This window comes from Antennarius striatus, chromosome 23 (assembly GCF_040054535.1).
Source record: "Antennarius striatus isolate MH-2024 chromosome 23, ASM4005453v1, whole genome shotgun sequence".
Taxonomy (NCBI): Eukaryota; Metazoa; Chordata; class Actinopteri; order Lophiiformes; family Antennariidae; genus Antennarius; species Antennarius striatus.
Window position 1 is genome coordinate 11,283,358 of NC_090798.1, and position 16,126 is coordinate 11,299,483.

General features: G+C 43.9%; 1 protein-coding gene across 4 annotated transcripts in view; it reads left to right on the forward strand.

Annotated features, from left to right (window-relative positions):
- kcnip4a (potassium voltage-gated channel interacting protein 4a) overlaps positions 1–16,126 on the forward strand; it is a 59,009-nt gene that overhangs the window by 24,277 nt on the left and 18,606 nt on the right. For 2 of the 4 annotated variants that reach the window (XM_068307654.1, XM_068307656.1), the window contains exon 1: positions 14,528–15,095. The exons of the other annotated variants lie outside the window; for them this stretch is intronic. In XM_068307654.1, the coding sequence (XP_068163755.1) occupies positions 14,984–15,095 (112 nt within the window). In that variant the 5' untranslated portion in view covers positions 14,528–14,983. Of the gene's footprint in view, positions 1–14,527; positions 15,096–16,126 lie in introns of those variants that run through there. 4 annotated transcript variants of the gene reach the window in all.

Consider the following 16,126-nt stretch of genomic DNA (forward strand, 5'->3'; position numbering starts at 1 on the left):
TTCTGTATTCTCTGATATGCAAATGTCCAGCGCTCCCGTGACACCAGGAAATGAAAAGGGTCACCTCCACAGCTCCGGGCCTCCTCAGGGTTCCTTCTCCACTTTGTTATCAATGGCGTGAAATCTCGGTCCATTTCAAAGTCAATGTGTCATTACACAGTATGGTTTCTCACTTCTTCAAATTAGCATTTAAATTGAAAAGCAAAGCCACGGTGATTGACTCTTGGGTCGCACGCTTGTTTTGGGTTTATCGCCGGTGTGGTGCTTTGTTCTGTGGTCCTCCCACGAGGATCTGTGACCGGGATGGAGGGAACTCACTGGGAGCTGGATTAATGAGCAGCATCCCGCCCAGAGAGACTCTGGAGGGATGCTGGAATGGTCGTGTGGTTCCACCTCACAGCACAGACAAATCACAAAGGACCTGACACCTGATAGAGTACCCCCACATTAATGAAACAAGACAATCAAAACTCTCCCCACCGAATATATGAATAATCTTACTAGAAAACCTCACGCTGATACGTTTTAACTCCATCCACTACCTGTCAATCATGACCTCAGCCAATCAAGGCGCATCTGCCAGAAGGAATCACGTGAACAATATGGTGTTAGGCATCGGGCAGCAAGGCTTTTTGTTGCGGTTACGCATTTTGTCGAAAAGGCTGGCCAAAGTGAAGTTATTTGAAAACACCGGGTCTGCGTTGTCGTGTGAACACTGTAACCGAAACTTTTTCTATCCAGGGGGCGTCTCCATGCGACGAAAGTTTATATTTATTCATTTATCATTCATTCACTTTCCTCGCCGACGCTAGTTCTGGGTCAGCAGGGGAAAAATTGTCAAAAAATACCTGCCACTGTGGACTAAAATGTTGTTTTTAAATAAAAACCAATGATATGACCCAAGCATAATCACTGGCTATACCTCAATGTTACAAAAGCACAATCATTGTTCATACCCCAACCACCCTCCCCTGACTGTACATGTTTACTTCATTTTCGTCAACACTTTGTGTATGTGTGTGTATACTGTATACGTGTGCAAGCATTTAGAGTTAATCAAAAGTAATTTCCCCACGGGAATTATTAATAGATTTATTTGATATTTTATTTTACATGGACACACAGTGTACTGCCATCACTAAAATATACATGTTTTGCATACAGCTAGTCGTCGACTTACGACCGCGATTGGTCCCGACAGATCGGTCGTAATTCGACTTGGTCATAAATCTACTCTTAAGTAAAAATTCAATCCAGCATCGCTGGCGCTGGTGCTTGGCTGTGGGTCGTCCCGATCATCAGCTGGGGCAGTGCGTGGGTTGGTGGGAGCGGGAGGCGAACTTTTCATAATCATTGTGAGCTCTGTCTGAATTGTTCGTTTCTTTTTCTCCTCATAAATTTCACGATATGGACAGAAAGCGATGTTTGCCATCCGTTCAATCCTTGCAAATGTTTCTATGTTCTATGTCCATTTCTTCAAAGTGTGCACGGAGTTTAGTTAACAGGGAAAAGCCTTCTGATAAGCCTTTGGTGGTGAACATTTTTTCTGTTTCCTCCTCTTCTTTCTCTGCTTCTCTTCTCCTTCTTCCACTCTTTCTTCTTCCAGCGCGATCAGTTCTTCTTACAGCGCGATCATTCCTAAGTTCTCCAAGGAGAGGTTTTTTGCCAGTTACACTATTTTCTCCCGAATCTGATCAAGTTCTTCATCACTTTCAAATCCAGCAGAAGAGTTCACATAACGCTTGACAGTTTTTCCATACACCATTCATACATTTCTCCGTCACAGCCTCCTAAGCATCCCAGCCCATCGGTAGTGGGCTGGGCTGCTGATCTCACAGTGTGACTGAACAGTGTGTGTGCGGCGTGGTGACTGAAGAGAGCGCGGGAGTCTCAGAGTGTGAGTACTGTGGCTGGAGGGAATGCCCGCGTTGCCCGGACATTGTGGTTGTAAAGTCAGTCGGTCGTAAGTTCCATAGGTCGTAAGTCGACGACTACCTGTACTTCCTTATTTTGCTGACAGTTTTATTCACAGGCTTCTGCAAAATGCCACACTTCAAACTCATGCCAACTGATATTTTTTCATCCAGTAGGTGTCGTACTAGAGCAAATGAAGCCTCATGAAGCTTTTAACCACAGTGAACCGATTGGGATGAAAAGCTTCAGTGCTTAATGGGGCTTCATCTGCTCATCACTAACCAAAGGTAAACTTCCAGTTAACTTAATTTTAGAGTATCATAACAATTTTCATGTTTTTGAGCAGAAAGTCCAAACAGCAGGAACGACACAGAATACGGCAACAAATTCTGAGTGGAACTAACTGGCTAGCATGAACAGTCTGTCCAGCAATGGTTTCCGTTTGGAATGGGACAATCAATGTAGAATCCAAAATGCTCCTCTGGCATCTGACAAAAACGTTCTTTAAGTAACTACATACAGTTGTGTTCATGCAGTCAGCTAACAGAACTATCATGTCTCTAAACTTTCTTTTCCATTTGGTATTATGACAGGTGACTTTTCCTTTAGTATTAGCTCCTTTCCCAATCTCACTATTAGTTATCTTTCTCCAGTTAGCCTGCTAACATTCATCTACGGCTTCACAATGCTCGCCCAGCGCAATCCATGATTTGCCAACAAAAAGTCGTTACGTCACCACGTTGATTTTTGACTGTTGTATGGGTTTGGTTTATAATGCCAATACATTTGTTTTCATATGTTTGGTATGAAGTCTGATGTTATTTTTTTATCGTGAAATTTCCAAGGGTTCCCGCTAGTATATGTAGAATAAAATACAAAACAAGAAAAAGTCAAAATTCTGTATTCATCCAAAAACAAACAAAAATATCCCTTTGTGTGCCTCAAACTGCTGGGCTTGCGCTAGCCATTCGCCACTTCGCCATAGGTTGGCTACATAGATTGGCTACAAGGTTTTTAGACTGTGTAGCCACAGTGGCGTTCTTACTTTTACAGAAAAAAGGCTAAAACTTATAACTTTTTCGCTCAGTGGCGGCGCTCGCTATTTCCGCTAGTGAGCAGCGCTAGCGCCGCTATTTCCGCTAGCGAGCGGTGCTAGCCAGTGAAAATGGCGCCGCTATTTCCGCAGGCCGACGGAAATAGCCGAAGTGACCGATCATTAAATATGCACTCGGGTCATGACTCCTCTCGTCCAATGAAAAACAAAAATATTGTTTTTTACAAGCTGAACCCACGAATTGGTGTACGACAAGGTGAGGACGATCGATCAAAAGAATCCAGTGTTTCATAGTACAGTTTGTGTTAAAGTCCTCATTAATAAACAAATGGTGAATGCTGAGAGGGGCGAGGAGTGGTGACAGACCGATCAGAAGGTCAATGAAAGATATTACCAATACTTGTTTGTAGTCTTAGACTTTTGTTCCCAATGACCAGCAGGAATAACCAGCGATGCATGTAAATATGTATTCACCTCGCTTGCTATTTTATATGCCTTTTTAAATTGAAATGAAAAATCATGTTATTGAATTAAAAAAACCCACAAAAAACTATGGCATATATGGTGTTGGTGGTGGTCAAAGTTAAAATGTCTTCTAGTCTAAGTAAAACTTACAAGTAAACATTGAGTAATATTTTGTATGACTGTATCTTCACATAGTGAGTGGAAGTTTTCAGTTGTTGAATCTCACATTAATTCCTGCATAAAGTAGGATAGAAATAAAGAGAGTTCAGCTTGAATTGTTGACTTTAGTGTATTTTGTAGGTAAACTGAATAGAAGATTTTGCCCACAGAATGCAGGAAAACAACCCCATTTTCTAAAAAATTTCCCTCCCCCGGACCCCCCCCATGACGAGCGTTGGTTGTCCGCGCGCTGCGCCACTGTCTTGGACACAGAGTGTGGCTTTTTGTGGCTTACTCAATTCTTTTACACTGAGCCACAGTGGCTTAGTCATACTAGCTCCTAGTGCATGCCCAGTACTGGCAGTGTTTGATTCTCACTCTGTCCACTAGATGGCAGCAAAAACAAACAAGCATTATTCACCAGTGCAAAGCATTGTTGTTAGAATCTGTTCAATATATAATGAGCTGCTCATGGTAGGAAGTAGAATTATTAATGTGGTTCTTTTGAGGTCTCAGGCTTTAATTTAGACTCCGTTTTCAGATGTTCATCTTTGTTAATACATCTTTTAAAGAAGGGTTATGTTCATGAATTCAGCTCAGTGCTGAAGGAAATTATGCTTTTGGTAGATGAGCACAGATCTAATATGTTCTGAAATATATATAATATAATGTCCTATCAGGTATTAACAGGATGTCACTGTGCTTTAAGTTAAAAGAGGCATAATCATTAATAATAACCATTATTTTGAACCTATTCAAATTTACTCTTGAACTTATTCTGAACCTATTTTAATTCTGGTAACTTAATATATAACTCTTAAAGCAGTTTGCATGTTGTGACTTCTTTCTCCCTCTGTCTCTCTCTCTCTCTCTCTCTCTCTCTCTCTCTCTCTCTCTCTCTCTCTCTCTCTCACACACGCACACGCTTAGTACCATTAATTACCTTCATCACCAATCACACTCTGATTGATACAACATACTGTGCTCTGATGAACGACATGCACAAATCGTGATTATTTTCATTAGCATTAGCCGAGGGCTTTGATTGCACCCCATTCGCGTCGGTTAGGCTACAGAAAAAATAAATAAGATGTAAAAAAAAAGTTTGTCTGAGACTTATTTTTACCTTTTTTAAGCCATGCTCACATGCTCATGTTCTCCAGATTTCTACGCTACGTCTGTCCTGTCCAATCATACAACTCCACCACTCCAGGACTACGAGCTATATTTAGTGTACTTTCAACCCCCAATGGAGAAAAGCAACCGATTATGGGTTGTTTCCATGGTAAACCACTCTCCAAACAAACTGCCTGCATTCTCATTACTCAAATGGCTCCTTTTTGTAATACGGCAGAAATCTTGTTTTTTTTCTTGCAATGTGAAAACAAAAAACCTTTCAAATCACGTATGAGTCATTTTTCACGCGGCCCTTTTCCACCGACCACAACCACATTTTTACCTACGACCTCGGAGCCCTTCCTCCTGCGCCAGCTTGTCTTTCTCTGACCTCTGTCTGGTCTTAAGCGTCCGGGCGTTATTTTGAGTCCGGGAGGCGGTGAGGTTGCACGGGGATATTGTAGACCAATCAATCTGCCCACAGCTGCTTTGAGTCTCCATTTAATCACGTATTAGCTCCTTCATAGAGTATGAAAAAGCAGGAGATACCAATACTCTTCTGACAGTTTTAACCTTTAGATATATTGTGTTATTTACATATCATTCCTACATGCTATGACCTAATGAACCTTTGAGCCCCAATCAAGCAGCTAACCATCACATAATCATGATCACAACACAACCTTTTAACCTTTTGATAATTTGAGTTTTAGTCTTTCATGCCCGAATAGTCATGTGACGCCGCTTTTGTGTTTCCGTCGGGTTGATTGTCTCGTCCCGTTGTATGAGATCTCGTTGGATCAACTTTATGTTCTCTGCCGACTAATTTAAAACCAGAGATCAATAATAACGACGGCCATCCGTCCATCATCAGAGGTTCATCCCCTGTGGCCCATGAATGTCAGTTTGAATCTGGACCATGTCAGATCTCATCTAAATTCCGACATTAACAGGTATCCCATCGTCAGATTCCTGCCATCGTTTCGGGTCTGCCCCTCTGTGCCTTTTTTTTTCCCCCACTCTCTCCTCACGCCTTCTCTTTATCCCTGCCGCTTCATCTACCCCTCCCTCCCTCATTTCTCCCTCACACACTTCTCCCATCCCTCCCTCCCTCCTCTGACTGGTGCCGGTGTCTCGTCAGACCCGAGATGCGAGGCTCTTAAACGCGGAATGGCCTGCAGGTCGAGGCGCTCGCTCCAATCCGCGTCTCTCGCCATGGGCGCACTGTGACCGCTGCAACATGTTGACTATGAACTTGGAGGGACTGGAGATGATTGCTGTTCTGGTGGTGGTGGTCCTTTTTGTAAAGGTTCTGGAGCGCTTTGGCTTGTTAACGGCCACCTACGAGGGTAAGCAAACAACAAACTCCATTCGTATTTGGAAGGGATGTTTTTCTTCTTTTCGTCATGGGTAAACCACTTGTTGCTAAAGTTAATTTGATCTGACGGGGTCTGAGGTGGTGGAAGTCATGTCAGTTTTCGTTTCTTAAAATGTTCAGTTGAAAATGAGGTTTTCGTGTCCGTCTGTTTGAAACCTGAAGAAGCCGTGTCGGTATGACTCAAACCGAAGTCTACTTTAGTCTCTGACCTTTAGGCTATTTAAATTCCACATCATTCACATGATTTGACTGCTAATTGGCTCAACCCTCCTGATGACTCACGCAGGCCAAATGCTGTAATCTGACATCACACACTTCTAATCCGTTTGACTTTTCCTTGTGTGTCAATATCATTTCCAGCGTTTACTTTCTATCTAATAATCCGCGCTGCATCCCGACACTTCGCTTCCACTTTGAGGGCCACCTTATTAAATTTGAATGAAATCAGATCGGATGTGGTCGCTTGCATCATCTGTGGGACGGATAACTTGTTTATCCAAATGAGATCCAGACGCTTGAGAAGTGCATGTGATTCTGCGTCGGCTGGAACCTGGAGGACCCGGACCGCCGGTCTCAGGGATGACGGTGTTTCGCTGTTCTCGTGTTACGTGGAGCTGAAATGTGAGTGTTTAAGAGGTGTTTACCAAGAAAGAAAGAAAGTTACATCACTCGTGATGATGAGTCACAGGAAACAATGCTGGAATCTGTGCCTGGCGCAGTTGGTACAGACGCCATGCTGAATCTGGTCCTCTAGTATGGGACGATATTCTCCAGAACTCTGGTCTATCTGGGGCCCTTAGTATTATTTAGACGCTCTGTTATAACTTTTTACATGTTGAAATGCATCTAAAGATATTTAAACTTCTTAGACCTCAGGTTTTAATAAAGAAATGATTAACACAGCCACAAATTCTGATCAAATTACCTACAAGGAAAAGAGTCCTCATTAAATCTTTAATTTCCCTTTATGAACAGAATGATTGATATGTGCTATTTGGGAATTTTTCTGCTCACTTTTAAATCATTAATTTGACTTTTTTATGATTGAACAAGTGCGCCACTCACTTATTTTAAAGACTAATTACTTACGACTACATCCATAGGTAAAGGTAAAGAACAGAAAATTTCCCCTTTTAGAACTTGCGTTGTTTTTTGTCGTGTGTAATAGATGCCTAATTCTTCCCCACTTGATGCTTTTCGGTTAAAAATAGACTTTTGTCACAGCCGGACGCCAGCAGCCCCTTTCACTCTCTTTAGCGGCGTGACAGCGGCGTGCCACCAACCTGTTGGGATGTGACAGCGCCGTGCACCAGCGTGTTGGGACGTGACCACTCACCACAGCCTTTGATATGGCAGCTTTTGCAAATCAGTCCCCTGCTGGAGGGGTTGGTTTTCCTCGGACGGGGGGGGGGTTTGACGAAAGGCTCCAATTACAAAAGGGCAAAATGAGCACAAATTTTCGCTCAAATGTTCGACGCTTCATCTGCAAATTGTAGAGGAGTCACTCGACCTTTTTATTGCTCATTCATCCTCCAGGAATACCAATTATTGCATTGTGACTGTAGATTTATATAGAGTATCGTTCTGGAGGCACCTGTTCAGCTCCAAACATTTGGACGGTTGACTTTTACCTGCTTGAACAAGTATTTAAAAGTCAATCCTGACACAATGATGCCATCACATAACCTTCTGTGGGTGAATTCTTAATCCTCAACTTAATGGGAATGTTTGTCATATTAAATAAAACCAGTCTTCAGTTATGTTGTATTAATAACAATAACTGGTATACTTACTGTCGGTCCAGAACAGGGACGCTAATCTCTCACACTGGATCCCTTCTCTTCTTTTTTTGGGGTTTTATCAGACTGTTGGATTCTGTTCTGATTCCCTGAAGCTGGATCATCTGCTCCACTAACTTCTTTCGTCATCTGCTAAATAATAAATCACAGGACGCAATACGATTTGGTACAAATTAAATGCAAATCACCGTCAACAGCGGCTGGGATAATGCCTTTCTCCTGAAATGAAATATGTGTTTGTGTGTAATTAAAAACGATCAACAATGCGAGGGGGGGGTATTAGAAGAGGGGTGCACTCCAAATAATAAAACTATAGTAATAGATGAATGGGCAGTAAACCGAAAACACTTATTTCAGATGATAGTTAGAATGGTTTGCTTGAAACGCACTGAAATAGACTTGTTTAACAAGTGAAGACAGGCTGATTTGTCTTCGTAGTTTTTGAGGGAAGGTTCTCTTCCACCATAACATCAATAAATCCATTAGATTTTATAAAGTTAAAAATAGAACATTGAACTTTGTTAGTGCTTCAACATCTCATGTACCTCTTGTCCAATCAGGAGCAAGTTCACAGATTCACCAGCAGGGGGCGGTAAAGATTTCTGCCAGTCCGCCACTTCCTGTCGAATGGGAAAATCAGTAAAGACTTTTGTTCAGTTAAACCAGCTCCTCTCTTGATAGATCTGATAAATGACCGGATCTCTCAACAGTTTGAAGTCATGATAGATAGATTATTAATCCCAGAGGAAATTGTGTGTGATAGCATCAAGTAACAATTATCAGGTACATTTGAGCTGCTAGTACCTAAAATACAGCACATCTTTTACCATTTTCCTGTAAATTGTCTTTTCAAATTCATACAATATATGGAGATTACTCCTAAGAATATTTGTAATGTGATTCATATCCCTGCTAGCAGAGCTCCTGCCCTTTTATTGCCTTCTTTGCACATCTTCTCAGCACATTAGCGGCGTGTTATTCAGGATGAAGTAGTAAAACAGAGCTGAGTCTCTGACAGGCGCTACAAACACGGCGTCACACTTCTGGCTTCCCACTGAATTAAACCCCGTTAGAGGTGTTTCCACAGGCATTAGCCCGACTCCGTCATCAATCACCACCCTGATAAGGGAGCCGCTGACGGATGATCTGCATCCACACGCTGCTGTAATTTGTCTCAGGTTCTTGTAAAATGCAGATTGAATGGCGGTGTAGCTGGAAGCGAGGAGACATCTACAGGTTGAAGAAGCCGTACGATCGATTCACTCGGAGCTCCAGCGCTGCATTCAGGGTCGCCTGATGAATGAGATGTCATGCTGTCATTGATAAAATCATTGCATCCTTCTACTATTGAATACTTAGAGAAATTATAAAATGATGCAAATAATGTGTCAATCATTCAGTGGATTATAATTACTAATGTTTTAATTTTTTGAAATTCCTCATGTAGTAATGAGAGTAATGAAGATGATAATAAATGTTTTGTATTTTCATAAACTATTGTTTTATAATAAATATTTTGAACGTTAAATATTCGAATCATCCGGGTCAAATTTCTCTCCGATGCATTTTTTTTCCCCAAAAAACATTTTCCTATCAAAGGAATTGTTCGATATTTTAAATCTGTGTGTAGAATTTTGACTAGATTGTACATTTCCTTTAAACTGCTTCATCTTCCTCTTTTTCATTTTCCTTTTGGACGACCTGTGCACCTCCTGCTTTCAGCCCTCTCTGTGCCGTTTTGTGTGTTATTCCTCCTCCTGATATAACATTCTGCCTTATTGTGCGACTCACAAAAGCCTGGTGCCTTTTATTGTGGCGGGGTCGTTTTCACCGCGGCCTCTGTCGGGACAAGAGCTGCTGCTGGACTGCAGGTCCTGATAATTCATGATGAATGTCGTTTGGGGTCAGAGGTTAATTGTGTTACCACGACACTGTGTCACTGTCATCACAGCAGTGTGTAATATATGAGAAACTACACGTCTGTGAAAGATAATGAACACATTTAACGGTGCTGGTTTTAACACGGCTCATTTGCATATGGTTTTACACAACGTCTTCACGCTTCTGGTTCTGTCGGTGGATGATGAAACGGAGCCGAGACGTTTGGTTTCGGCTGATGATGAACACCTCCATGAAAGTCGAGAAGGGAATACAGGTATTCCTGAACCTGCAAACACAGTTCTGAGAGGTTGTTTATAAGTTGCATTGTAAGTCGGTATTTATTAAATTTCAGTCTATAACCGCTATTTCAGGTCATTTAAATGTCATTACTACTCTATATACTAAAGTTCTATTCCCTCAGACTGACGAGAAACAGGACATTAAAACAACACAATACTGTAGATAAAATCCTGTAGTACTATAATGTAACTTTAACATTACCTCTGCTGAAAGAAATTTTCTCCTTGGGAGTGTAGAGACTAATAATCCAATAAGGTATTTCACTACACTGACATGAATGACACGCTGATGTCACTTCCTGATCCCCAAAAGTCAGTCACAGCCCTTTGTTGGGTGACTGTTTGATTTCATTAAGTTGCTCAGTTAACTCCACCAATATTTAACATCAACCAGCAAAACCTTCAGAGTTCAGGGTTAATACTTCCAGGCAGAAACCTGACTGGGAAACTGGTTCATACATCATTTAGATCCTACAGTAGGACGACCCCGTCAGTAATGAATAAATGTGAACTAACAGCAGGTGGTGACAGTTTTCTGACAGGTAGTCTGTCGTCAACATTGCTGCTCTAACTTTCAACCTGACCTGAATTGTCTTCAGTCTCCATATTGGTGAACATTTCCATGAACAGAAATGCATTGTGGGTTTGTTTCCCGCTCAGAAGTTCATAGAGATGTGAAGAAAAGGAGGAAATACTCCAGTTGATGCAAACAGGAAAGGCCAAAAGAGCTGAAGAAGACAGAAACACAGCAACAGGACTCAGAGCATTAGCTCTCCTTTTCCTTTAAACCCTGGTGAACTATCATAAATTCTGATGGGATTGATCACTTGGTTCATATTTGAACCCAAGTCCACAAGAACTAGACTCCAGTATCGATTGCCTCGTTGATGAACTCTGCTCCTCGTATCTCATCCTCCAGACGTCGGCTCCAGCTGCTCCAAGCCCTGTCTACCATTTTATGCGTTCACGCCTTTAGAATTCCTGCTAATGCATATTTCCCTTTGCTGTTTGCTACCCGGGTTCAATCCAGCCAGCTCACAAATCGAAGGCCATAAATCAAACAACAGGTTCAGTTCGAAGCTGCCGGTGTCCATCCGGGCCGTCGCTAATGTTGCTAACGGAGGGGAGCTACCCTGAGATTTCCGCTGTCCTTTCTGCGAACGCAGCGTTTGTCTTCCCTTCACAGTTGGTGTAATGGTCCGGAATGAATTGAGTGGTTCATAAAAGTCCAGCTGCAGAAAGGAGGGTACAGTTTATTTTTTTAATGAACGTCATTTGTTAACTCAAGAGAAGCCACGCCGCACAGTTACCAATCCCAGCCGTGAACATTCACGGGAATATCCGCTTCCAGTCTTACTTTCTTCTGCCTGGCTAGAAAAAGTTGGTAGAGTAAGTCCTCGGCATCGCTCGCCCCATGCCTTCTGGTGCTTGATTGCACATGTGGCGTCGCCGGAGGTTGCCCCGGTTCACAGCTCATAATTGCCTCCCCTTTCACAGGTGTCGCTTCAGTAAATATGACAGCCTCGTTTTTGCGTTCCTGTAGAAAACACAACCCCAACACTAATGCCGCTTGGCGTAGTCTGAGCAAATTGCTGCAGGTGTCACCTAATTATATCACCAACTTGTACCTGGAGCTGATCCGTGAACAGCGGGACGGTCCAATCTTCGCTCAGATTGCCCGTCGACACATCCGGTATTGCTTTGATTGATTACATGAACACCCCACCGCCCCCTACCTCCAGCTTTTGCGACTTTGGCTTGCATTTGAAAATAAATAAGCGGTGAAGAAACAGAGGACGCGACGCCCTCAGGAAAACTCATTTTAATTCCTCCTGCACCTGCGGTGTGTAATTTGATTTTTATCAATGTTCATCTCATCGTCAAGGGATTGTGGGGCATTTGAAGCTTGTTTGCATAGAATCGATAGCGTCCACAGTTTGTTATCATAAGCGTGTCTCAGTTAGTGATGGAGCAGCTGATACAGCCGTCATAGCCGCTGCTGGCGTGGAAGAATTGCTCCATGTCCAGTGTGTCCAAGCAAGACGTGATAAAATCTCACCTCAGGATGGAAAGTGACAAGACAGGCGGCGGCAATGAGAAAGCGTGAAAAATCGTGATCAATGGTCGTCAGTCTCCAGGCAGATGGACAAAAAAGGCAACTGGTTTGTCACTCAGACTTATCTCATCCACGACACCTAGAAGGAGTTGTGGAGACGACAACAAGCCAGACCTCGGCATGGCGTGACATTTCAGGCTGATCTCCGGCGATAACGCTTATCTGACACCACGGAGGACGGATGGAGTCTTTGTGAAAGCCTCGATGAAGACATGGCAACGTGATGTGTCGTTTTTTACGAAAAGACATCAAGAAATCATTCTAATGGATTTCAGTCGTTGCCTTTTTTACTCCTCGCTGTACATCACATCGCCTCTCGTCACCTCATTTATTTCTGTTTGATTTTACCACGAAATCCTTCCTTCATTTGAGTTTTCCTAACCACGACTGCGGCCTCCCCGGCTCCTCCATCCGTCACACCTGCTGTGCTGCGACGGCGCTGTGGCGGTTATCATCCAGGATTTGTGTGACATTAATGGAGCAAGATGTGGAGTGTAATATTTACCTGTCAGCAGCATTGATTAAGGATCACAGCTCCGTGATGTGGACCGATGTTCCCCCACTCAAACACCCTGCACCCCCACCCTCACTGCTCTCAATCATTCATTGGCTAAACGGAGTGCATCTTCGCCTCAGCGAGGCTGTGATTGGTCAATCCTTCCTTGGGGTTTTATTAACCACCGAGCCGTGATGGAGTGAGGCCAGAGACGATGTGTACCCCCAACTTTGGGAAGCTCGTCAGGATGGGGGTCTTGTCAGCTTCAGCTTCGTTTTAACCGCGGGTCACTCGTGGTCTTGATTCGTATCTGGTGCTCAAAGCTCCAAAAATGCGCCACGATGTTCGGAAGATAGTCGCTGAATTTGCTGAAAGAAGAACTATTTGGCAATTTGGCAATTTTAAATCAATGCGGTGTTGGAAAAAGGATTCCCTGCAGATAAAGAGAATCTGGTGGGTAAAGTTGATTCATCTCGTAAAGTATGATCTCTTTCCCGAAATGAGCAAACCAAAAAGCCAAGGAAACAAGCATCTCTCTCATGTGTGTCTAAAAATACACTTTTTTCCCTCGCCGTATTTTCAGGACACATCCTTTCTTCTTGTTTACGGGGCAAAATGACCCTTTAGCCTATTTCCCACAATCCCTTGCTTGAGACACATGAAAAGGAATCCTCACGTGGTTGGGAGGGGACGGAGGGGGGTCATCCACATTATGTCAAATTCGACTGTCGGTTGCATTCCTCATTTTCTATTTAGTGCTCAGGATAACGCAGGAGCAGATGGACCGCCGCTCCAATGACCAATGGGACGCATTTGTCATAGGGCGACTGAGTGACTGTTTCCTACGTGGCGCTAAAATAATTCACGGCCGTGACAACCGTAATATAGTCAGTTTTGAACATTTGCATTAATCAGCTATTAGTAACTTTGTAAATGGTTGGAAGACAGGATATCGGATCCTTTTAGCAGAACATAAAAAGGTATTGGCTTCTTTAGCGCGGTAGTAGAAGACGGCCTTAAAGTCTGGAAATAAAAGTCATTCCAGAGGCTTTCCCTGCAGATCTGGGGAGGAATAATGACGGCGGCGGCGCGTCCTAACGACTGTGACTACACAGGGACAGTAGATGGTGGTGTCTTCTCTCATCTGGTGCGAACGCCGCCCACGTGAATCAACCTCGCTGTCGCGCTCGAACGCTTTAAATCAGACGCGCTTCTCTTTATCAGTGCTTCACACGTCAGTGAAGTCGAGCAACATTTGCATTTGATGAAGTGGTCTGGATCAGTGCTATTTTCCCTCACTTTCATCACCACTGTTGCATCATCAGGAAAAAACGCCAAGACATATTTACATCCTTGTCACCCTACCACCACCACCCCACCTCGCCCGTCAAACTCCTCCATGCTTAGTTTCGCTATTTCATTTTCTGACGATTTTGTGGACTCTTTGAAAGTCAAGAAATACCATTTTTTAAATAAGCTTCTTTGAAACAAAGTCTTGAAGCTTCAGAGATTCGTTTTGTTCTTTCGGTAAAAGTAGTTTTCTACGAACGTCTCATCTTTTTTTTTCTGAAGGGAATCGTTTTTCTGATTTCTCCTCACTGACTGAAATTACTGCTATATTCACAATTTAGCAAAACAACTGAATGCCAAACATGCTTCCTGTGTGCATTTATGAAATTAACGTGAACATGCTTGGCTAATCAGAGGTTGTTCATGTCGCTCCGGAGTGCCACACCACACCACACCTCCCCTCCTTCCTCCGTCTCCCTCCTCCCTCCTCCCTCCTCATATCCACTCCCTCTCGTCTTCCCTCCCATTACTTTGCAGTGAGGCAGTCAGTGTGCTGAAAAGAGCGAGAGAGAAACACAAAGAGAAGAGTTTCCACTGCTTTCTCCTCTTATTGCCAGGAGACGAGAGAAGAAAAGTCGGCGGCATTGAGACCATCTCATGTGGACTTTATTGCTGAGTCAGCTTTTCTAAATTCCCAGTGACCCCTGGAAATCAGAGATCCATCATGACGTCAGCCTCCCCCAAAACCTGAGGCCGTTGCTTCTTGGTCTCAGCCTCAAGCTGCTTTAACTTGACCCAGCCTGGATTTAGGTACCAATCGGGCAGTAGGCGGGTGCCAGGAGGTACCCGGCCCCTGTGCGTGGGCCGGTAAAGCCCTGGAGTGGGTGCAGGGGAACTGGAGTGAAGGGCCGGGTGGGAGAGCTGGTCCCGGCGATGGTCCTGAAGCCGAGGAGGCCGGTTCGGGCTCCGGGCTCGGATCGGGACATGGTGGCACGGAGTGGAGCGAGGGCGGAGCGATGCTGAGTGCGATCTGGGAGACAGAGGGGCTGCAGACGGTCGGCATCGTGGTCTTGGTCTTCGCCTCCATCAAGCTGCTGCATCTCCTGGGGCTGATCAGCTTCTCCGAGGGTAAGGCACTGATGGCGACCGGCGAAAGAGATGTCACCGAAATACAGAAGTGACAGCCGGAATAGGAAATTGCTTTCTGATAGATATGAAGAAAACACTAATGCGTCTGTTCCCTTGATACATCCACTCCTTTGAAAAGCGGTCAAAGTTTCCTTGACTGCAATTTGAAAACTTATTTGAGGTCACCCGACTGAACAAGAAAAACTAAGACGTAGAAAAAAAGAATCTCATCTTCTCCTCAAAACTCTTTGAAGAAGGGAACAGAAACAGAAATATGTGATGACCTTGAGAAGGTTTAGAAGGATTCAAACGGCTGAGAGGAAAGTTCTGTCTCAGTACGAACAACCGAGGACGGACTTGTGCCTTTTTAAAACACCTGACTTCACTTCTTCCCGGTTTGCTCCTCTATTTGAGCCGATGGCGTCTAATGCGTCGTGTTTGACTCTGGAGAACCCGTCGTTCTCTCTCGCCTTAAGGAACCGTAAGATTTACTGCACACGGTGTCAGGATGAAATACACTGTTTAGTTTGGACCTGCAGCGGTCTCCTCATTAAACGAAGTAGACCAGCGTATTTCTGAACACCAGCCCATTCGTCAGCTTCTGTTGAGTAAACAGGTTTTATGTCTAATGAGGATAATCAGGAATGTACTTGACCAGAGAAGGAAGACTGATAATAGTTGGTAGCTGGAATAAACTGACTTGACCTGAGGGTCGTGTTTACACGGAGCGCGGGTGCGTTTGCGTCTGCGGTTGAGTTCTGTTTCGGAGGCGCGTGGGACCCTTGTTTCCATTAGGGGGGGGAGGATGCGGCTGGCACTGCGTAATCGTTTACACCCGCCACCAAACAATGGCCTGTTCGGACTTGCTTTCCCCTTCGCCTCGCATAAACAAGTGATATTGATTATTACCCGCCGTGACACGATGCAGACGTCAAAGCGGCACAGAGTTGTTTCCACACCGAAGTCTCAAAGTGTAAAGACGTTAAGGGACGTGTGCTGACAGGAAATGGAAACAGTGATCGTATCTTTAT